Raw genomic sequence first — 24219 nt, 5'->3', positions numbered from 1 at the left:
CTGGGTTAACTATTCAGGTCTAGAGACCCTTCATCTGAGTTTCTGACCCTGCTGTGTGTCTCGAGCACTGTCTGTTTTTAAGACTTACAGCATCTTTGTTTTATTTTAATGACACTTGGATGCTGTATAAGAATTTACTGGAAAAAAAACCAAAGTTGGCTGTTTAATTAAGTTAGATATGCTATTGTTAGCCAAGTCAAAAATCTCTTTCTGATCATATTGACAGCTTCCTTGAGCAGCCTGCTTATCACTCCGTTCCCTTCACCAAGCTCCTCACTTCCCAATAGTTGTGCGAGCAGCTACCATCGTCGCTGGCGTCGTAGTCAAAATACTAGTCTTGAAAATGGAGTTTTCCCCAGATGGTAAGTCTACGGTTATTCAAAAAAGGGATGTTTGGAGCAAATATTGCATTCCAGCTTGTCTGCAAGTATTGATTGACATTTCACAAAATTGTAAACCTTTCCCTGTCTGGCAGCCAATGCACTGAATTCAAAATCTCCCACCATATCACACCGGTTGATCATCTCGAATTAACCAGTAATTCTTCACCCTGTGCTACAGCAGATATTCACCTGAAGAGCTCAAGTTGTTGCCTGCCGGATGAGCACTTGGGTTGCATTTGCTTCTTTTTGGGAGGAGGGGTGTGGTGGGGAATGGTGGGAAGTATAACTGAGACTTGTGGTTCAGCCATTTTGAATGCCCTGTAGACTGAGAGATTGTACAATGGCCACTAATGACTCTTGTGATATCCTGTCATTGCAAAGAATCCCTGTTCTTCCAGTTGTCATAGAAGAACAGTGATCTTACTGCAAAGTAACCTTCAGCTCTTGCCCCTGCTCTAATGGGTGTTGTTGATTTTGTACACCATTGGTAGTCAGAGATCTATCAATCCTGACCTTTAAGCATACTCAAAGACTGAGCTTTTACAGCTCTCTGTGGTAAAGAACTCCAAAGATTCACGACCATCTGAGTAAAAATTTCTCCTCGTCTTGGACCTAAATAGCATCCCTTTTATTTTTAAAGCTAAATCTATATACCCCAATCAGGCCATACACCTTACCTACATCTACCTGCATGTGTTGGTGTTTCATACCTTGAAATATTATGTTGCATTGTATCGTAGACAGATACTGCATGTCTCCAGAGTCTTACTTTGCTGTTTGTGGGAAGCAGGAGTTATTTGGAGGAAATCTCCCTTTTCGGTCTTCTTTTTTTGCCTTACCTCTTCCCAACCCACTCCCTTTTTTTTTTGAGCCAGAATTTACAGACTGTCCCTGATCAAGGCACTTGACCATGCACAGCTGTTGGTTTGCAGTTTTGAGACCAGCTGTTAAGCGCTCTGCCGAGGCCTCATTTGCATTTTCTTTTGCCATCTTGTACACCAGCTAAAGTAAGATCTCATCCTCTGGTGATTTCCCCATGTAAGAAAACCTAAACCTTTAACTTGAATAGCGCTACTGATTTAAGGCAGCTTTGGTTGCTGTCCAAAAGCCCTTTTACTGCCTATTTGCCTTTAGAGATTTCACTAAATTCTTTTGTATGGACTTGCTCTACTTTCAGTTGCTATTATTCACTGAACTTTTTTATATATAATGTATTAAATGCATCTGTTTGCTGTAAAGTTCACAGTCTTTCTGGTCTTTCAGGTCAGTAGAGGAGAGCTTTAACATGTCTGATGAAAGCTGTAGTTCCAATCCCTCCACTATTCGAAAAAAGAAGATTGCTATTGGGGTTATATTTTCACTGTCAGAAGACGAGGAAGAGAATAACAAGTTTCACGAGTTCTTCTTTGCTCATTTTCCTCTCTTTGAGAGTCATGTGAACAGACTGAAGTTTGCTATTGAGCAGGTATTCACACTTCCTCCTGCTAATTGGGAAGTGATGCCACATGATTTTGTTTGAGTCATTTAGTGACCAAGTGCCACTTGATGGATATGTTTGCATCATGATTGCTAATGTGCGGAGATTATTTATTCAACATGAACAACTGTGGCCAGGAAAACAACTGAACGCTGTTATTAGAAAATATTTCCAGTGTAAAATGTGCATAGTACTTGAAGTTTGTTGTACTCTTAGAATCATAGAAAAGAACGGCACGGAAGCAGACCCTTTGGTCCAACCCGCCAATGCTGACTAGATATTCTAAATTAATCTAGTCCCATTTGCCAGCACTTGGCCCACATCCCTTTAAACCCTTCCCATTCATATACCCATCCAGATGCCTCTTAAATGTTGTAATTGTACCAGACTCCACTACTTCCTCTGACAGCTCATTCCATATACACACCACTCACCCTCTGCATCAAAAAGTTGCCCTTAGGTCCCTTTTAAATCTTTCCTCTCACCTGCAAACTATGCCCTCTAGTTTTGGACTCTCCCCACCCTGGGGAAAAGACTTGACTAATCACCCTATCCATGCTCCTTTATGATTTTATAAACTTTGGTCGGATTATCCCTCAGCCTCTGAAGCTCCAGGGAAAGTAGCCCCAGCCTATTCAGCCTTTCCCTATAGCTCAAACCCTCCAACCCTGGTGACATTCTTGTAAATCTTTTCTGACCCCTTTCAAGTTTCACAACATCTTTCCAATAGCAGAGAGACCAGAATTGAATGTAGTATTGCAAAAGTGTCCTAACCATTGTCATGTACAACCGCACCATGACCTCCCAACTCCTATACTCCATGGACTGACCAATAAAGGCAAGGGTACCAAATGCCTGTCTACCTGCAACCCCACTTTCAAGGAACTATGAACCTGCACCCAAGGTCTCTTTGTTCGCCAACACTCCCCAAAACCTTACCATTAAGTGTGTAAGTCCTGCCTTCATTTTCCCTTGTGGAAGTAACTAACCTTTCAAGTTTCTATCAAGATTTTTTTTAAAAACTGCCTAGTGAGATGAAGATGGTATGGGTGGGGACGGATGACTGTAAATCACAGTGTAATTAATTCTAATACCTTATCTAGTTCTGGAACTGCGGCTGACCAGTTCAGATGAATAGCCAGATTAACTGATTTTTGCTCCCTGTGAAATGAGAAGCAAATAAAATTACCTTAAAATAGTTGAAATCAGCTCATTAGTTTGTGAATCACAGGCGTGTGCTTGCCTACCCTACTCTAATATGACCTTTGCTAATTTTGTTATTTTTCCCTTTCTTGGATTTAATAATATCTTCATTAGTCAACATGGAGTTTATCACTATTCTCAGTTGCTAATAAATCTGTAAAGAGATTTTTTTTTGACCCAATGTAGACACTTATGTTTCTGGCTGGGATACTATTTATCCGTCTCCAGAGAGCTTGGGTCTGTTTTGGCAGAGCTATACTTGATGATTCCCAAGTCTGTACATAGTTAAAACGGGAATTTAACAAGTTTAAATTGTGCTTACTATTAGAACAGAACACTGAGAAGCTTCCTGCCACTTGACAGCATTTCCTACCAAATAGAGAATTGACATGACGGTTAACTGGGATGAATCTCGGACCTAGATACTTTCTAATCACCCTGTACAGAGATGTTATTACACAGCTGTGGAGCAGGTAGGACTTGAACCCAAGCCTTCTGTTCCAGAGGTGGAGACATTACCACTGTACTACAAGAGGGCTCTCCATGGACCGTAGTCCAGTAAGAATATCTCCTGGGACTCACTAGTTGAATTATTTGTCCTGTAGCAGCTTTCTAATTGCCATCAGTAGCAATGTCACCTCCCAAAAGACCCAGATTTTGTATCCAACATTTTAGGATTATCAGTAGTTACTCATTAGAAAACTCTCATGTTTGAACCCTTGCCAAGATAGCAGCAAGAATTCAGGATTCCTTGAGTGAGGTCAGGAGCAAATCAACTCACTGTAAGAATTAAATGCACGATACTTCTACCTATGACTTGAATATGACTAGATGTCATATTCAGTTGAATGGATGTGACACCATTTGAAGTTGCGAAGGTCCAGTGGATGCTGAAGTGATGCAGTCACTGTAGGTACTAAGTCCAATGTTACCTCTTACCCGGCTTCCAGGTAACATTTTCTAGCAACTGTCCAGGTGCAAGTGCCTTTGCTAAGATCTGCACTGGTCTTGAAAGCTTTGTACAAACATTTATCTTCTTAGCTATTTCGTTGTCCCTTTGATTGCAACTCTATTTCACATCTTCATCCTAGACCTTTTGTACAAGCCAGAGGAGCGTTTGCATTTCATAAGACCATAAGACATAGGAGCAAAAATTAGGCTATTCGGCCCATCGAGTCTGCTTCGCCATTCAATCATGGCTGATAAGTTCCTCAACCCCATTCTCCCGCTTTCTCCCTGTAACCCTTGATCCCCTTGATATTTAACAATTCTGAATAGTGGATTAGGACTACTTGGATTTGTATCCAATCCAGCTTCCACTTACGTTGGAACTTGGTTGTCGTTGGAGAAAGTCAAACAAGACCAAAATATCCTCTCCTCAGAATGGTCCTGAAGGACTTTCTTGAGTCTTCAATAGTGAACTTGTTAAGTCAATTCAATATGTAATATTATCTTCAAAACTAGCATCACAATTACTCCTAGAAAAGGCTGGAACACATTTACAGGTCATCCTTATTGTACGTTCCAGTGCATTGCCAAGGGATGCTGAGTGTGCCTCAGTTTAAAGTGTATTCTATATGTAGTGGTTTACTGTGTCTCAAAGATTCTACTATGCTTCAGCAATAATGAATTAAACATAGTCACTGTTCTTACAAAATTCCTACTCTTTTATAGATGTCAAAATAGATGTCATCGATGTCTAGGTCTTTCATAGATATTAAACAAAAAGCCAAGATTTGGGATTGTATTCCTTTGTCCTCTAGCATCTTCGATACTGCATGAAATACTTGTTTTTAAAAAAAATGAAAGACACAAAGGCTTTTCTGGAAGCTTGGAATGTTTCACAATCAGTTTTAATACCACAGCTTTAGCTGCACATTTTCAGCATGAATGTAGCATATTTGGATGCTCCTACTGAAGATTATTTGTGTTCTTATTCTTTTTAGGCTATGAAAATGCGAAATAGAATTTCTGAGGCAAACCAGCGTGTTCTGGGTTACAGTAGGATTGTAGATGCTTTGAATGAATTCAGGTGAGTGTTTTGATGTAACATTTATATACTCTGGGAATATGCTTTATTTTAAACCTCACTTTGTTTTTAAAGCCTTGCAGGTTGTGAAGACCGCGTTGTAACTGTAGGCTGCCTGGTTGTACTGAAAATATTTGTTTTGAATCTTGATTATCACCTCCTTCTATGACTGTGTGTTTTTTAAAAAAAAAAAATTACATCTCACTTTACCTAAAGGAGATGTACTGAGATGGCACATATAGGTTATTCAGTGATTTATTTTAGCAAGTGACCAAAACAATTGCAATGGTTGTGAAATATCCCACATAAGTATATGCTACAAGCATTCTTCAAAGGCTTTTATCTAGTCTGTTGTTTATCTAATCAAAAGTGATGAACCAAACAAGTTGGCATATGGATAAGATCCAAATTGTAGATTGTGGAAAACCATAATGATGCATCCTAATGTTTGGCTCTCATGGATGTTGACAAACTGAATCAGATAACAATATTGCTAAAATACAAATGTTGCTTTTCTGTTAAATAATTTTCTAAACTATAAAACAGCCCAGTTTTGTTTATTTTGAGTTAATGTCCCTCTTAATGTTTATGCTCCCTGTCCCTTTTAACAATTCCCCGGGTTGTATGCAATTTGCGACCAAGCTATTCAACAGGTGAGCTGTAACCAGGAGTTTCTTTTTAATGTGATTTACTACCTCTAAGTGTGTCAGTGCAATCTGGGAATGAAATGTGTCTTTTTGTACTAATTTATTAAATAAGTATATATATTGTACTGTCTATATCCTTATTCGATTGAGAACAGCTAATTTTATCAGGTGTTGTGATACTGTTAGTGATGGATTCAGTCACAGAGTAAATGCAAAACATAAACAGGATGGTTTTGTTCAAAAGTTTTGCATAAAACCTAAATCACGTTTGATTAGTGGTCACAGATCAACAATGGGCATGCTACTTTGGATTGTAATTATCACTGGGGATTTAAAAAAAACCTAGCAGCTCCAAAAAAAGTAAGCACTCCATAGCCCATGGTGGCTTCTGAAAGATCCTTGGAAGGATCTGCCAGGCATCTTCAATGATGTGTCCACGAACAGTACTGGTTGAGGTATTCAAGTGTATCCCGTGTTAACTAGGAATAGGGACTTTGGCTGAGAGCTTGTTCAGGGTTGTCCTTCAGTCAGAGGTTACCATACAACTGTCACAACCTCCAGAGGTCCCATATATCTGTTATTACCTTGTCTATAAATATCATTGTCCGCAATGAATTATTACAGTTCTTTACAACTGTTGGCAAGCTTTAGAACGAGGAAGATTTCTGTGAATTCTTGATGAGCCGCACTAAAAGATTAATATCTGACTCTTTGCTCTGATACAGAGTTGTAGCATCTGGGCACGCTACTGCAGCAAAGAGACTTCTAGTTAAGTGGAAGATCCTTTCACTTCCTGTAATGCTGTTACGTTATTATGTTTGTCAATGGGAAAAATTTATTACGTTTTTCATTTTGAAACGGCTTAAGAGAATTATAGCAGCTGTGCTGTTTTTTTTCAACTGAGTTTCTTTTTGGATGAAAGACTTAAAATGTTTGAGATCCAGCTTTCCACTCTACCAGTCACATGTCTACTGGCCCACTGCCAGATGGAATTTGATAGCTGTCAAAGGAACATATATCAGTGATAACTGATGCCAAGGACTGTTAAGAATAGTAGGCTGTATGTTGCTTGCTATGAAATATAATCAGCTTTCTAAGCACAACAAATACTTCTAATACGTTGTATGCTTAGGTAATATTAGAAGATATTGTGCAGGAGCAGTTCATATTTAAGTGACTCTTAGGGTATGAAGAGGCACACTTTTTGCTTTTTATCTTTGTTTTCGGCTTTGTAGCTAATGTAAGGAAAAGTAATACATATTGTTCTCTTCACACAATTTATATTTAAGAAAAACTGATGTGTTCAGATCCAAAAATAACTTGACCTTTTTTCTCTTTCTCTGCCCATCTCCCCTTTTCAAAATTAGGACAGCGATATATAATCTTTACACCATGCCAAGGATTACAGAGCCTGTCTGGTTGACCATGATGTCTGGAACACCTGAAAAAAACCTGCTTTGCCAACAGTTTATGAAGGAGTTGTCTTTACTGATGGAACAAACATCAAAGAATCAGTTGAGTATTGAAGGTTTTTCGTAAGTTAGAATGGAGAAGTACAATTATGTTCTGGTGAAAGGTCATTGACCTAAAACATTAACTCTGATACTCCCTCCACTAAAGCTGGCTGACCTGCTGACAATTTCTAGCATTTTTACTTCGAGTGCTGTGTAGCATTTGTAGGAAATATACAAAACAGTTGATGGATGATTGATTCCAAATACTACTAAAATACTTTTCCGGTCAGATTCTTTCTATCTCTTGGCATTTTTGGTCCCAACTTTCTTTAGATTTTCTTGCCTGCCCACTGCTAAGGTGATGGACCACCACCTTTAGTGTTCCGAGCACCTGCTGAAGAAGTTGAGTTGCTTAAAGACGCATAAGAGTGACTCGTTTCTTAAAACTAAAACAGAAATTCCTGGAGAAACTCAGCAGGTCTGGCAGCATCTGTGCAAAGAAACAGTTAACATTTCAAAGGGGTCTGAGGTGTTCTGAAGAAGGGTCACTGGACTCCAGGTTTGACTCTGCTTTCCATCCACAGATGCTGCCAGGCCTGTGGAGTTTCTCCAACAATTCCTGTTTTTGTTTCAGGTTTCTAGCATCCACAGTATTTTATGATATTTGACTTTTTTTTTTAGTATGCTGCTAGGTGTTATCTGGGGAGGAGAGGAATTGGTCTTGAGGTTAGCATCTTCTGCCTACAGCTGTGAGGAATTGAGGAATTCTACGTGTAATAGCGATTGTTGGAATGACTCTACGAACGATCATTTCGTGACATTTACTTCGTTTCAATCTTTGGTTACTTACAGGAAGCTTCAATTTTATTTTTAAAACTGTTTTTCCTTTTATTGTTATGTGTAATACAATGATAGGCAGAGGCCCCACTGCAGTTGGTTGTGAAGAGGAGTGGAGGTTGAATCATTCTCAAAGGCACAATCCATTGTCTCTTGTGCACCACCCAGTGGAGAAATAAGGAACTGCATTTATGAAGGCCTGGAAGCTTAAACTTGATCACTTGCCTCTTTTCAACCAAAGGAAGAAGATGCAAAATTCATGAGAGAAAGTGAAAATCTCAAATGTTATGTTCAAAAGCAAATAACATTTTGTGTTTAACCCACTTCCCATGGCTATTTTGCTGTTTATACACTGTTTGCTGACACAGGAGTTAGAATCACTCTTCTGACTTGTACTGGTTCTCTTTTTTGCTACTTTTGCCCTCACCATAAAGAGGAACACACGAAGCATATATTTTAACTTTTTGCATGGTCACTTATTCAGTAAAAGTGCCTCATAGTCAGTAACACTTGGGGATTCAACATTTTGGAAACAAAAAGATTAATATGGTCGGCATGGCCTAGTTGGACCGAAGGGTCTGTTTTCATAGCGTATCATTCTCAAGTCTTCTGGTACAAATTATCTCTACCAAAATACCCAGAAATACAGCTCTATAGTGTGCGTGGGTGAATAACTATTTCCTCTGCATTTTCTTGCTGGATAACAATTAATTTTCGCTATCTTAATTGTGACCGATTAAAATCTTCATCTCTTTCTATGCACCCTGCCCATTGCCACACTTCTCTGTGAAAGGGAAGAAAAATTTGAAAACGGGCATCCGTCTAAGTATGCAAGAAATCCGTGAGGAACTACCCAGAAAACCAAGGAGAACTCCCACCTCCTTGTGGGCGAGCACATACACTTCACGTGGAAGTGACTCAAGTACTCCTTTTGAACATTGGTTTTCAAACCGGAGCTCATGATGAGATCCCAGGTGACCCTCGAAGTCATTGGATTCTTGCCCATCGAGGTGAACGCATGCATTGCAAACTGAGACTAAATTTCATTTCTGTATTTAGTGACTGACTGTTGCTTTGCAAGAATTAATATTTATTTCTTGGTGTGACAATTTAATTTGAATAGCTGATTCTGTCTTTCAGAACCTTAGGCAGAATGTTCTCTTATTCATTCACAGAATCTTGGTTGAGGGGGTGAGTGCCAGGATGCATTCACACAGTCAAATGAGCAGCTTTGTCCTGATGTTCATTTTCTTGAGCAGTTTTGGAGCTGTACTCATCAATGGAGAACAAACCGTCACATTCCTGATTCGTGCATTATAAATGGGTGGAAGGTTTTAGGGAGTCGGGAGGCGAGTTGCTCACAGCAGAATGTTTGACCATTCTTTGATTCACAGTATTTATGACTTTAATTCTAAGTGGCATAATTATCATTTGAATTTTATGATCCCAAATTTGAGTCCAGATATTGCAGCATTTGGGCACGGAATGTTTAAACTTCTGAGATGTTGAGAGTGGAACTAAACACTGCATTTGTTAGCAAATGTTCCTATCCTGATCTGTTGGCAAGAAGGTCAGTGATAAAGCAGCTGAAAATGGTTGGGCTTGGGACACAACAGGTTGAAGTCCCACCTGCTCTAGAGACATGCAGGAACACCTCTGAACAGAGATAGTAGGAACTGCAGATGCTGGAGAATCTGAGACAACAAGGTGCAGAGCTGGATGAACACAGCTAATAGGAGCAGAAAGGCTGACATTTCAGGCCTAGACCCTGATGAAGGGTCTAGGCCTGAAACATCAGCCTTTCTGCTCCTATGATGCTGCTTAGCCTGCTTTGTTCATCCAGCTCAACACCGCTGAACAGTTTGATTAAAACTGCAGCGATGACTGGGGCTTGACGTGATTGACCGCCAACAGCTACCATCATCTTCCTGAGTGTTAAGTGCAACTTCAGCTTTTGGAGAGTTTCCTTGGATTCCAGTTGACACTTTGATGCCATGCTCAAAGGCTGCTTTGATGTCAAGAACAGTCACCCTGGAATTGAACACACTCGGCTATTTTTGGACCAAGTTTATAATTAGGTCTATACCTGATTTGGTCCTGTGGAACCCAAACTGAACATTGATGAGTTAAGTGCTGCTTGATGGTACCGCCATATCCCTTTCTTTCATCTAGCTGGTAACTGATGGGATAGTAATTAGCCAAATAGGATTTGTCCTGTCTTCCACATTGTCAATTAGATTCCAGTGTTGTACCTGTACTGGAACACTTTGGCTAGAGGCAACATCTCATTCTGACAAAAGCATTTACACTACTACTAGTACTAGGATATTGTCAGTGCCATTTACTAGTGCCTTCAATAATTTCTTGAGATTGCGTGGAATAAATCAAATTGCCTGGATTCCACTGAATCAAATAGCCTCCTGTATCTTAAATAACTGCATGAACCTATATAAATTACTCTGGCATTTATGATGTTGCTGACCGCCAAGGTGCCAAAGATGGTTCATCCATTTGATAGTTTTGGCTGAAGAAGGTTGCAAAGGCAGAGCTGCGGTTTTTGTAATCAAGTACTGGATTTTACCGTCATGGGGCCACTGCCTCCTGTTTGTTTGATTATCCATCACTGTTCATGACTGGATGTGAAAGGACAGTAGAACGTTTGATCAGATCTGATGGTTGTAGATCACAAAGTCCAGATTCAAGTCCCATCCGTCCCAGAGGTATGGCATAACCTGTCTGAACAGGTAGACTAAAAATTAGGGACAGTGTGCCAGTTTTATTGTTTAACATACATGTCTTGTGATATAAGTTCATAGGTTTGCAGCTCATTTTTTGGTATGCTTCCTACTGCTACTGGCATGCTCTCTGCAGTCTTTATTGAGCCAGAGTTGATCCTCTGGCTCGATGGTAATGGTTGAGTGAGGAATATGCCAGACTGTGAGGTTACAGGTTGTGCCTGTGACCCTTCTATTGTTGGCTTACTGGTGTCCAATTTTGATCATCTGATGTGCTCTGAATCTGTCCTGTTTAACATGGTGGTGGTGTGATCGTGTTTCCACAAAAACTGATTGTGCAGTGGTCACTCTCCAGTATTTTTGTGGCTAGATGCATTGGTGAGGATGAGTTTTGCTTGCTCATGTTTTGATCGTACCCCATGAAACCTAAAGTCCATGTTTAGCATCTCGGTAGCTACCTCACCACCACCACGCACCCTCCCTCCCCACCCCCGCAACCACCTTGCAGCCAGTTCTCATGGATCCGTCCTGCTGGTGAAACAGGACACACACTGTCGGTGAGATAGCAAGAACTGCAGATGCTGGAGTCAGAGATGACACAGTGTGGAGCTGAAGGAACACAGCAGGCCAGGCAGCATCAGAGGAACAGGAAAGCTGACGTTTCGGGTTGGGACCCTTCTTCAGAAAATTCACATTGTTGGTGGTTTCTGGGACTTTGGCTGACAGTTATGATTGAGAGTATGACTATGTAAAACTTGAGTCTGTGGGCAGCTCTCCCAAATCTGGCAAAAGTCCATACACATTATTGGCCAGACTAGACAAACCCATTGCCCTGGTTAATGCCAAGCAGTCCATTCAATTTTATCCTAGCTTTCTCGCAGCATTTTGAACTTAGTGGCTTGGTCAGTCTTTAGCAGTATGTGAGTACTTGTAGGATTTTTGAAAGCCATACAGTGCCCTACAGTGAAAGAAGGCGTTTGACAGATTTGGGGTTTAAGCCTCCTTTATCCCACTGCTGTGATCATTTATTGCTTGGGCATACCTTTCCTGTAAGGTGAAAACATAGCTGATAAAATGTCCATCTTGAATTGTTCAAATGTTTATCCTGTTGTTTTTAATCAGGTTTCTACCAGCCCTGATTACTGCTGTGCTCACAAATCATCTTGCCTGGGTCCCAACAGTAATGCCAAATGGTCAACCACCTATAAAGATTTTCTTGGAAAAACACTCCTCTCGTAGCGTGGATATGTTATCAAAGTCAAACCCATATAACCCCCTTTGGGCCCAGCTTGGTAAGTCCTGCTCTGACGCATGTTTACAAATATGGCATTATTGAGGGATAAATATCAGTTGGGATTGAGTTTATGCTCATTTCTCCCAGTTCATTTAGCATGATTGAAAAAGCCTCACATTGATACAGTGCCTTTCCTAACTGTAGAATGTTTTGAAGTAGAATAGTCAATTAAATATTTATTGAAGTACAAGGACTGTTATAAGCATGTAATATGTTGTAGGGTGGAAAGCAAATGTTGTAATATGATGCACCCTGGATGAAATTTCCTGAGCCAACATAAAAGGTTAGGGAATTCTACGTAAGAGAGTTAACATTCAAAACCACTTCTGTGTTTACTGCAATGTTTTTTCCATCACTTCTCAATGTTGAGTACTTTTGTGAATTATAGTTTCCCTCTCGACTATTTACAATGTTAGCGACTTAAATGAGATGGCCAAATGTAGCACATTCAATATTGCTGACGATACAAAACTGTGTTCCTCAGAGCTTACTTTCCAATCTACAAAGAGGTATAGACAAGTTAAATGACTGGGCAAGCAGATGGTAAATAACGTGGGGAAGTGTGAAATTGTCCACTCTCATGATAATGCAACAGCGGAATATGTTTTAAAAACTACTAGTAGGAGACAAAGTATACAGAGGCATTTAGGTGTCCCTGTACGTGAATAACAGAAATGCAGACATGCATATACAGGAAGAAATTTGGAAGGCACGTGCAGAGCGGTTTTGGAATATAGCAGTAATCAAGCAGAACTGTATTTATATTGGGCTTTGGGGAGACCCCAACTAGTTCTGTTCTTGCCTAATGAAGGCACATCTCCACTTGCCTTGGAGATGGTGCAGCGAAGCTTCACTGAGACTGGGTTGTCATGTAAGGAGGGAGAAAGTAGAATGGGTTCATGCTGTCTGGAATGTGGAACAACGAGAAGCAATCTTATTGAAAGGCAATAAATTGTTAGACTGCTTTACAGTGTAGATGTCTGGGACTTCCCTTTGGCTGGAGAACTTAGTTGTCTCAGCATAATTATAGGGCTAGTGTTCTTCCCAAACCAGACAGCCATGTAGCAACTGGATAGCTTGCACACACAGGTTGGCCCCTTTAAGTTACCACTCAAAAAGATGCAAATGGCCCACGCACTTGAACTAATCGGTCGCACACTAGAACAAAATGAAAGTTTAGATAAGGTTTGTCATTTAAGATTAGGATGATATTTTCCTTCGCTAAAGTTTGTGTATCTTTGAAGTTCTCTGCTCAGAGGTTTGTGAATGTTCAGTTGTTGAGTGTTTTCAACAACAAAATCATTAGATTGGACAGTAGGGGAAATAGGGTGGGAAAGAGAAATTAAGGTTAAAAATCACCCATGGTCTTACTGAATGGCAAAGCAGGCATGAGGGATCCTCCTATTTCTTATGACCTGGATTTAGTTAATCCAAATCAGTCCCCTCCCAAAACCAATGAAATTGAAGATTTTTTTGTCAATTTAATCTGGTTCGGGATAGTTCTTCAAACTGTGTTTATTTTCTTAGGTACATCGACACTACTAAGCAAATTTGAATGTTTGTTTTTTTTCATTTCAATGAAATATTTATTTTAGTAAGAAACTGTTTAGTGAAATAATTAAGCTTATATAAGGTATTTTCAGTGATTTTTAAATCTGGCTCATCACAGGTAGAGAACTGGATAGCTTTATTAGCAATACTTATTTTTGCTGATAAATTAATTCACAGTCTTATTTCTAAAACTACACTAGTTTACTACTCTTCAAAACAACAAAGAATACACTTTGTTACCTGATTAAGTCGGTTTGTGGAAGCCTTTATGGTTATAATCCTGCAAATATATTTTAGCAGAAACTTAACATTTTCTCCAACCTGTGCAATTCCAAACACATTTTAAGTTCACTTTTTCTGAATACACCTAAAGCAGAAATTCTATCACTTTTTAAAGAATTAAAAAGTCAAGTGTACAACCCAAAGCAGGAATTATTAAAACCCATGTGGCAGTTTCTCCATTTTTGAAAACCTCTCTGGTTGCTCTTTTTCTTCCTCTTGATCAAGCATGTCAATTTGGTGATTTTCCTCTTGAGCCTCAGCTATAATCAAGTCATGGGTCATCAAAACACATTTATTATATGATTTAATAAGACTTTAAAGATGTAGAATATGATCCAGTAAATAATATTTAATGTGTCACTACATTACTAAAATTTATGACTGCAATGCTTCCTACTTAAATGTGAAGCCCTCACCGTTGAAAGAAGATTCTCATTTTATTTCATGGAATATGAACTATCTATTTGGCTCATTATTTGTATAATTCACATTTTGATCATTGACCTTTATCCATTTGTATACAAATTAATCTAATGCTATTAGTCTTGGATCTGATTGATTTCATTGTTATATGTACACATGATGCCCTGAAAATAAATTAACTGTTGCTTTTGTTTTTTTTTAAGGAAAGCCGTATTTTGCTAATTAGTGCAGCAGCATTTCTGCAAATTGTATGCCCAAATGAACCTTTAAAGATATTTTACCAGAATGATAAAGGGAAAAGTCTTTCCGCTTTTGAGACTTACATTCAAATTGGCCAAACTACGATGAAATCTCTGTGACTGTAGTGAGTCCATGTAAAATAGACTTGCACAATCTGGTTTTTCATGGTTTTACATCCGTAAAGCAGAGCAGTCCATAATTTGGAATGTTTTTATCCAATCTGTTGGTGCTCTACTAGAATGGAGACCGTAATGAACGTGGTGGGAGTCTTCAGTATCAGGTAGGCAGAGTAAAGGAAAATAAAGCAAGCTTTACTTTGCATTGACTAGTGTTCCATAGAGCTAACTCCACAAGGTGGGATCAAGTCCTGTGCTGAAAGCATAAAAGAGCTCAGTTTGCAAGCATAGAAATGTATTCACTTCATTCAAACATTTCTTTTGCCTTTGTTCCGCCCCTAAAAAAGCTTCACAGAGAGAGTATTCTTCTAATTTTAATTATTTACTTTTCTGACAGTTGATCTGCATGGTGCAATAGGTTCTCCAGTAAGATTAGCCCGAACTGTGGTGATCGGTAAACGACAGGAGTTGGTTCAGCGATTGCTTCACTTCCTCACGTATTTCATTCGTTGCTCTGAGCTGCAGGAAACCCAGCTGGTGGTCGAGGGGGATGGTGATGCGGAAGTGAGCGAGTCAGTAATGACCACGTCTCTGGAGAAAGGAGAGGTGGAAGAGTCAGAATATGTTGTGGTTACGCTTCACAGGAATAAAAGTTCACTTTTTCCAACCATATTGCAAAACCAAAACTCTCTTTCGCGGGACAGTGCTGTGAGTTTGTATCGGGATGAGAAGTGCCCCCTTCATGCTGCGAAAGAACAGCATGATGTTACCAGGCAGGAAGAATCAAGTGATACGTTTATAAGATGTCACAGGAACATATGGAAAGCCAACTGCAGTCCAAGTAGTTGTAGTACAAATCTGACAACTCTTGGCAGAGAAGATACCATCAAGCAATATAAGGAAAGCAAAAACTACCTTCAGGAAGCCAAGACTGAAACACTGCTGTCTGTCAAATCTGCAGCTGCAGGCCAAAGTCTTATCATAGAGCCTGTTGTCGAGAAACTGCCTCCTGATAAGCAGTTGTCTACCTCAGTGCCCTGTAGTTCAAACCATCTCCGAGGCAGTCCCAATTCAATACAAAAAGTCACCTTTCAGATTGGCTACTCTCTGTCGCCTGACTCTGATACAGAAGGCAAGAGAAATGAGACTCATGAGGCACTCAGGAAAGACATTGAGGAGCTTAGAAAAAGAGCTCAGGTACAAGAGGTGTTGCCTGTAACTCTGGACCAAAACAAAATTAATAGGACAAAGGATACATCATGCAAATCATACGATTATAAATGGGATTCTACACATGAAGGAAGTATGAGCATGTTTGACGAATATTTTACTGAAGATAATTTAATAGAAACAAAGACCATCGATGATCTTCCCAAAGAGGATCAGAAAGTTGGGCAACAAGAAATTTCAGAAATGGGACTTCATATTCAGAACAATGAACAGCAACGTGACTTGAGTGGGAACAGTTGCTTGTGCACTTGTAAGATATATGGAATGGATTTAGATTCACACATTCTTAGTTCTGCTGAGCAGGACTGCAGAGAAAAGGTCTCTGTTGATGACCCCTGTGGGGAAGAAGACCAGAAAAAAGCACCTTTTGGTGTTGAGTGGGACATCCCCCGAAATGAGAGCTCAGACAGTGCCTTGGGTGACAGTGAAAATGAGGATGCGGCTCATGAGTCATCCAAACATTGTTGCTACAGTACGGAGCAGGATAGCTGGCTGGAACAGATGGAGCTACCTTTCCCAAGGTAAGGACAGAATTTGTCTATTATGTTGAACAAGGAAATTTACACAAATTTACTTGTTGAATGGCATGTCGGCAATGCTTAGCCATGTAGGCAAATGAAATTTCTTTGATATTTGACTTCAGCTTAGTTTGTCTAGAGATAACTAATAACCTGTTTATTCATTCATGGGATGTGGGCCTCACTAACCAGACCAGCTTTTATTGTCCACTCTCAGTATCCGGAGGGCAGTTAAGTGTCAACCACGTTGCTGTGAGTCTGGAGTCACATATAGATCAGACCAGGTAAGGACAGCAGTTTTCTTCCCTAACGGGCATTAGTGAACCAGATGGGTTTTTCCGACAATCGACAATGGTTTTTTTTGTGGTCACTGTTAGATTTTTTTTTTGTTAAATTCAAATTCCACCATCTGCCATGGCAGGATTTGAGCCTGGGTCCCCAGAACATTAGTAGGGTCTCTGGATTAACAGACCAATGATAAATACAACTAGGCCATTGCTTCCCTCGAACTGGAAGGTGCCCATTTGATCAGGGCAGATTAGACTACATTGAAAAGTAAGAACATTATAAGATTGAAGTGCCCCTTGAGCCTCTTAAAAAAGGATTGTTTGAACTTGCAGTGCCACCTGCCAACTACAGTCTGCCAGTGCTAACTTTCTCAGTTCTTGTGTGAAATGATACATCATTGAGAAAAAGGCAGAAAATGTAATTGTTAACCCATGACCTAGAATGATTTGCTGCTTTCAGAAGAGTGTGGAAGTATAGAGAAAAATTGGATGTTAAAAGCAAAAATGGGTTAAAGTCTTGAAATATGAATGTAAATAAAATTGAAGTGTATAAATACATTTCTACTCTGAAATCCTGTTTCAATTGCTACTGGCTTGTACCAAAATGAACAGGATGCATCACTGACAGAGAATTAGTGACCTATTGAATATCCATTTAATGTTTAGTGTGACAGCATTTTTCCCTCTGAACCCAGAACATGTTTAAGTACTATGGACTGGTTTCCCAATTACTTGCTGAGGTGTTTTATGTTTGACCAAATCCCACCATTTAGGAAGGGGGTCTCTGTTTTAAGTTGGAACATTTGCTGTTGGCAGTTCCATAAATGTGTAGTGATTAATCCAAATCGTAAACCCACATTTCTTGACTCTGTTTAAGTCACATAGATAGAATAAAAACATTTGCTTCGAGTCGAAGAGGAATTCTGAATGAGGCTGCTGTAATGGTGAAGGAAATTAAGTTTATTGCTTGAAACAATTATCAGCTATAAATATGTGAACCCAAAAACTTATTACAGGAAATAGTTGGCAATTGTGAGAAGGCAAGTGATGATGTGCAAACATGAGCTTTCCTTATTGAAGAAGATGTTGAATTCATTTACTCCACATTCAGCAAAAAGAATGTTTCCAATGGATAGCATTATGATGGAAAATGATGGGAGGTTCCAGAGAATGAATCTCAAAATTTAAGCTGCTATTTCTGTGGTTTTTATTTCAGCAGCAAATGGGTTTATTCATGTAATTGTGGAAAACCCATATATTAGTTGAGGACGGTGCAAAAAGATCATCATTGTCATTTATGTAAAGTAGCACACAACAAAATACTGTAGATGTTTGAAATTTTACATTAAAAATGGAAAGTCGTGGAGATATTTTCAGTACACCTGGTAATATCTGACGAGAAACAGAATCAACATTTCAGATCTGTGACTGACTTAGTATCAATCAAAGTTTACAAGCCTCAAACACTTTTTTTGTTTTTTAGCATCTGTGAAAAGGGAAACATAGCATTTTAGAAGATCAACAGCTTATACCCTACGATTTATTGTCTGAAAGTAGAGGTGAATTCACAAGCCACCTGTTGTGCAGATTAGAAGAGTAAACACTGTTATTTCAGCATTTCAAACTCCGGGCATATTCTGCATGAATTTAACATTTTCTATTTATAGTTCCCCACTTCAGTTGTTGTTGTGATATATATATATATAAAAATCATTCTCATTCCCATGATTTGCTGAGATTTTTGCAATGTTATTGAAGCCATGTAAAACCGGACAGTACTGGTACTGGGGTTTATTTTACTGCATTTTAATGGAGAAAAGCTTATTCTGTATGTGTTCCTGTGTGATTCTGAGGAACAGTATGCCCTGTATAATGTACTATGATCATAATAAACTGCAAGTACAGAATCTAATTTACTTTATGGAAAAAAAACATTCTGCCTGTCTCATTCCTGAAAACTCCAAGTGGACCTTTTGTATTGGCACAGCATTTCCCAGTGGGCTCATTGATTTAGTGGTTGTGATGTGTTTGAAATTCCAATGGGTGGTGACAGAGTGTTAAGGTTGTTAATATATGCTTAGTTTCTCAGAATTAGATCATGTGGTGAATGGGGAGATTGCACAAAAAGAGGAAATTGACTGATGGTAAATTAATTTCTGTTTGTTAACTTTGGTGTTTTCGCCCTGACCTTGTAGTGACTGTGCTGCTCTTTTTAGTCAGCTGGAACTTATCTTGCATCAATAATGGGGAGATCCAAATGTTGCAACATAAACACTGAATTAAACTTAGTTATCTGTTTTGTGATGAGGTATACTCTAAATTCCTTTGCATTTTGCTGCTCATTGTCCCTTAGTAAATTATTCAAACTTCTTGATTAAACTGCAACTTATATCCATTGACAGGATTCTAATACTGTAATTATACCTTGGGGTTAGTTATACAGGGATACCTGAATGGTCTATATTGATGCTTATTGGAACTGGCAATAACTAAAGTTGTCAACCACTGGTGTGTTACAAAATTACCTTGTTGAGATGGGGTTAGCTGTGCCAGTCATTGATTTATTAATTGCAGAAGACAGCTGCTAATATAAAATCATAGAGTTGACCTGACTGCAACTTTGTGCATCCCTGATTGATATTTGTGCTTTTGTTCCTTGTTCAACTGTAATAAAACTACTTCAATGACACTTTCTAGCTAATGAGTGTCTGATTCTTGCAACATCAGTTTCAGCTGATCAATAAAATCAGACAAGTGAAAGACTTGGAAAACTGATTTTTAAATATATTTTAAAGGACTTAAAAACTAACTTTTTTCTTCCCCCACTTCCTTAGGTCAAGTGTAATTGAAATCAGCCACAGCAAACCCAGTATGGCAAATTTTGGAAGGTCTCTTTTTGGTGGTTATTGCCCTTATTATGTATCTGACTTTGTTCTGCATGGAACAGGCAGTGATGAAAAGCTGAAGCAGTGTTTGGTATCAGATTTAACGCACGCTGTACAAGTAGGTCACTAATTTTATTTTGCTCAGTTTGTTTCAATTCTTTTGTTGACATTTGGTCACTGAGGTAATTCCAGCACTCGATATAATTTAGAATAATAAATCTTCACGACCTATTGAATATTTCTTAAGAGTTAGAATTTTTTTTAAAAATCCTTGCTTTATCATTCTAGATAATTAGAATCCAAAACCTATTTTTAGTAAAATGTTATGGTTATCTCTTGCATTATAATTTGTCAAACAACTTGACACTGTCAGCTTATTAACAACCGTCCTCAAGAAAGTAATTATATTAAAAGAAAAAATAAATGTTGGAAAACAAAATAATGGTATATTTTAAGATTTCGGTGGGGGGGTGGTGGAGAAAAACACCTTTCTTTTCATGCTAAGTGTTTATGACTGAGAGCAGATATCCTGTTTCAGGTCTCATCCATTACAGATTTACTAAACCATGTGCATTTATTTTGGAAAAATGTTTGCTATTTAATACTCCAAGTTTGGAACTATATTGACTTCTGTCATATTCTTTCTGTTCAGCATCCGGTGTTGGATGAACCTATATCAGAAGCTGTTTGCATTATCGCGGACTTGGATAAGTGGACAGTGCAGGTTGCGAGTAGCCAGAGGAGAACCACAGACAGTAACAGACTTGGCAAAGAAGTACTTGTATCCAGCTTAGTATCTAACTTGCTTCATTCCACGCTGCAGCTCTACAAACTAAATCTTTCACCAAACTTTGTGAGTATAAGACTGATAAGACATGGATGTTCCATCAGTTAAAATTCCTCAGATTGTTACTAATGATTGCCGAGAATAAAATGTGAATTTTTATACAGTGGGAAATAGCTCTACTTGCCATCAATTTTCATAATGTTTAATTTTGACATCCAGTTGTCATACTCTGTTCCAGCATATTCAAATAGTACATGTTCACTTACCTACTAACATTTCAAAATCCATCTTATTCCACCTTATAATGCCTTTGCAGAGCTTATCAATGTTGCTATGGATCTGGTTTACAACTGCATTGCTTCATCCTTTGACCTAGCAAATTCTGGATGGTTATTTGCCCCCATGATGATCATTACTGGAATGAGTTGCTCGTCCATAGAGAGTACTCTCATTCAACTCTGCCTGACAGTGTACCACCAAAATCAGAACTTTGACCATCTGAAGGGACACTGTTTCCTGGCAACCAAGTACTTCAGTTACTGCAGGATCATTTTGAAGAACAGGAATACCTCGTACTCTTCTTCCTTTGCACACTGCATCCTCACTGTTTTGTATTAAAAATGTAGTTCTTTTAATGACTTTGCGTAGGATATATTATAGGATTTTACTTCTAGGAAAGAGGGATCAGAGGTGCTTGATAAGAAGGCAGTGTATGTGGTTTAGAAAGAAGGTACCTGAGAATGAAGACTCGAGACCCTATAATCAATATTAACAAGAAGAGGCCGGCACATTGGAAGTTGAGTCGAAAGGACATTGAGGAACAGGGTATGAGCTAAATTGTGTAGTGTAAGAGGGGGTGTCTGAAGTTAAATGGAAGTTATTTTAGAGGAAAATGAGAAAAGGATGAGGAAAAACTCCAATGCTTCATGCTTGAAGAATGCACCTATTGTATAAACAAAAGTAACCAAATTATATAAGGTACATACAGATATTCAGAAAGTGTTTAAAAGAGGTTTGGTACGTAGCGCAAAAGGAATTGTAGCGTGTATATAAATACTGGTTGTTGAGTAGTTCCACCCAGCAATTTAGTGATTGCTTCAGTTTTGTAAATATTTTTTCAAAAAATGGGCCTCGGCTTTTGTCAAAATTTTACTACATAGGTGAGGAAAACCTAGACAATCTAACAAATGAGCTAAAAGGTAGAAATAAAATCGTGAAGAAAGGTGGGAAATTACCTACGCTTGGAGGAAAATATAAGGAATGGGAGCATAAATTCAACAATGACGTAAACTGAGGAACTAATATCTAAGGTGCATATATAAAGATGAGTAGGATTGTAAAGCCCAAAACCAAGAAATTGTTTAATTTTGTTCACAAAAATGACTAGGGTACAGCCAAAAAGTTCAATCAGTTTTGACTGCTATATTGTTGAGTATATAGTGAGAATTAACCAGAATTATAGTTGTTTGATGAAAGGTCTTTATTATTGTAACTCTAACAGAGAACACCAAAGGTGCATATGTTTTGCAATTATACAGGGTATGAATAGAAAAAGATTATTCCTGTTGCCTTGGGAACCATAGATGAGGCGGTATTGATTTTAAAATTGTTGCTGCAAGTACAGAAGAAGTTTGAGAGATGTTATTATACAGAGATTTCAGAGAGACATTTCAGAAAGATATGTTAAGAGAAATGCTTACAAGGAACAGTTGAGACTGAGCTAATGCATTTTTAAGGTAAGTAAGTATTTAAAATAGAGGAAGTTACAGGATTAGAGAGGGTAATGTAGTTAGCTTATTTCAAGATTCTCCAGTAAAGAGTTGTGCCAGATGTTCCCCTTTAGTGCTGTAAATTTTGACAGTTTATTTTTATGATTATCCCTCCTGATGATCAGGACTTGATGTGTGAAAGATTTGACAAATGAAGGCGGGTCAGCTAGAGATTGAAAAGACCAACGATGAGTAGTATCTGAATAGAAAGGTATGAGAATTTTTATTAAAGGCGATGCCATGGTGTAGAAAGTTTATGGTAAACACAAGAGTTTTATGAGGAGTGGTTTTGAAGTGAATGAATTATTTAAGCCCAAAAGAATCTGGAAAACATGACTGATGCTTAGACAGGACCTGTGGTACATTGCAACAGGAATATTGGGTTACACCTAGGGTGCAACAAGTCAGCTTGATTATCTATGGGGAATGGAAAACAGTTGCTGATTTTCAGCCATATCAAAGTTGAAATTCCATGCATTTTGATCAGGATGAAGTTCTAGTTGCAGAAGGCCCTGTTTGCAAGGGAGCAGGCATTTTACTGAATGATACCAGTAGTCACAGGAACACAGTAGTAAAACTAGACTCAGCGGTGAGGTGACAGTGTTTGAGAAATTAATTCCCTTTTACTCCACACTGTCCCTCTTTTTCTTAAACCAATACACCATCAACTGTACCACTACACATGCTTTCTCTGTTATGGTCCCCAAGTAAGATGAACTTTAGATACTGTTTTCCAGCATGTGAAACAGAGTTGAAAATGTTGAAGCCCATTTTCCATCACATTAAGTCCCAACTAATAAAAAATAATTTTTGATCCATTAATCTGTTTTGGATTTGAATCTAGAGGATTTCTCCACAATTTTAAAAATCATTGTGTTTCAGTATAGCAGGAGATGGGATGCAAAATTAACTTCGTAAATTCTGGCTCAGATGATGAAATGACTGATTTCTTATACGTAAGGTATTGAACTTATTTTGCTTTTTTTCTTCATTTAGTGTATAATGCATCTTGAAGATCGGCTGCAGGAGCTGTATTTCAAAAGCAAAATGTTGTCAGAGTACCTTAAGGGCCAAATGAGAGTACATGTCAAGGAGTTGGGCATGGTATTAGGGTAAGGAGTTCTGATGTTTGGAATGACTATTTGGATTACTATTCAGTAGTCTCATCTCGGAGTGCAAGTCTATGTGTGTGTTTCTGGATGTCATCTAATTAAAGGAATGAATGGATGTCCTTGTGATGCCTTTCCTAATTTAACAGCCTTCCAACATTGCTGACAAGGATCATTATAAAATGTGTGTTTTAGTGAAGTTTTGGGGGTATCTGGCCCTGGTGGCACTGATGAAAGGTGAAAACAACTGCACGCAGATAAAGGGATAATGATGAAAGAAGTATAAACATTTTCCCCGGTGCATTTCTTCTGTTTTGTTCTGAAGGCAAAGGACTATAACTGGTCAGACTGCCTGGCAGTGATTAAGGCACCTGAAACAACGATAACAAACACAGCCCTGTTGACCCTGCAAAGTCCTCCTTTACACATCTGGGAGCTCGTGCCAACATTGGGAGGACTGCCTCCCAGATGAGCCCAGCAACAGCCTGACATAGTCATAATCACAGAATCATACCTTATACACCATATCCCAGATGACACCATCATTATCCCTGGCTATGTCCTGTCTCACGGCAGGATAGACCCAGCGGAGGTAACAGCAAAGTGGTACACAGCAGGGAGGGAACTGCCCTCTGAGTCCTCAACACTGACTCCGGACGCCATGAAGTCTTCGGGCATCAGGTCAAAACTAAGCAAGGAAACCTTCTGATTACCACATACTGTCCCCTCTCGGCAATGAAATCAGTACTCCTTCTCCATGTTGAACAACACCTGGAGGAAGCATTGTGGGTGGCAAGGGCGCATAATGTACACTGCTTCAGGGCCTTCAGTGTCCACCACTAAGACTGGCTCGGCAGCAGCATGACTGATCAAACTGCTAGACTGAGTCATTGGCAAATGGTGATGGGAAAAACACTGCAGATGCAGCTGACCATGACTGTATCAGTAAAATCTACCATATCT

The 24219-nt window shown here is 38.9% G+C and overlaps 1 protein-coding gene across 1 annotated transcript; it reads left to right on the top strand.

The window, feature by feature from the left end:
• Positions 1–226: 226 nt before the first annotated feature.
• LOC109927339 (folliculin-interacting protein 1) lies at positions 227–24115 on the top strand (the record flags this gene model as incomplete). The annotated part of the gene is made up of 9 exons (XM_048593120.1): positions 227–362; positions 1647–1848; positions 5010–5095; positions 7107–7253; positions 11888–12057; positions 15069–16422; positions 19541–19709; positions 20244–20444; positions 23144–24115. Coding segments are annotated over 9 exons (2585 nt in total), but the record flags the coding sequence as incomplete, so codon positions are not given.
• Between the last annotated feature and the right edge of the window lie 104 nt (positions 24116–24219).

The sequence above is a fragment of the Rhincodon typus genome, unplaced genomic scaffold (assembly GCF_021869965.1).
Source record: "Rhincodon typus isolate 14 unplaced genomic scaffold, sRhiTyp1.1 hic_rhity00002346, whole genome shotgun sequence".
In the NCBI taxonomy this organism is placed as follows: domain Eukaryota; kingdom Metazoa; phylum Chordata; class Chondrichthyes; order Orectolobiformes; family Rhincodontidae; genus Rhincodon; species Rhincodon typus.
Note: the sequence above shows the minus strand (reverse complement) of the source record. Positions and strands in the feature narration are given on the sequence as shown.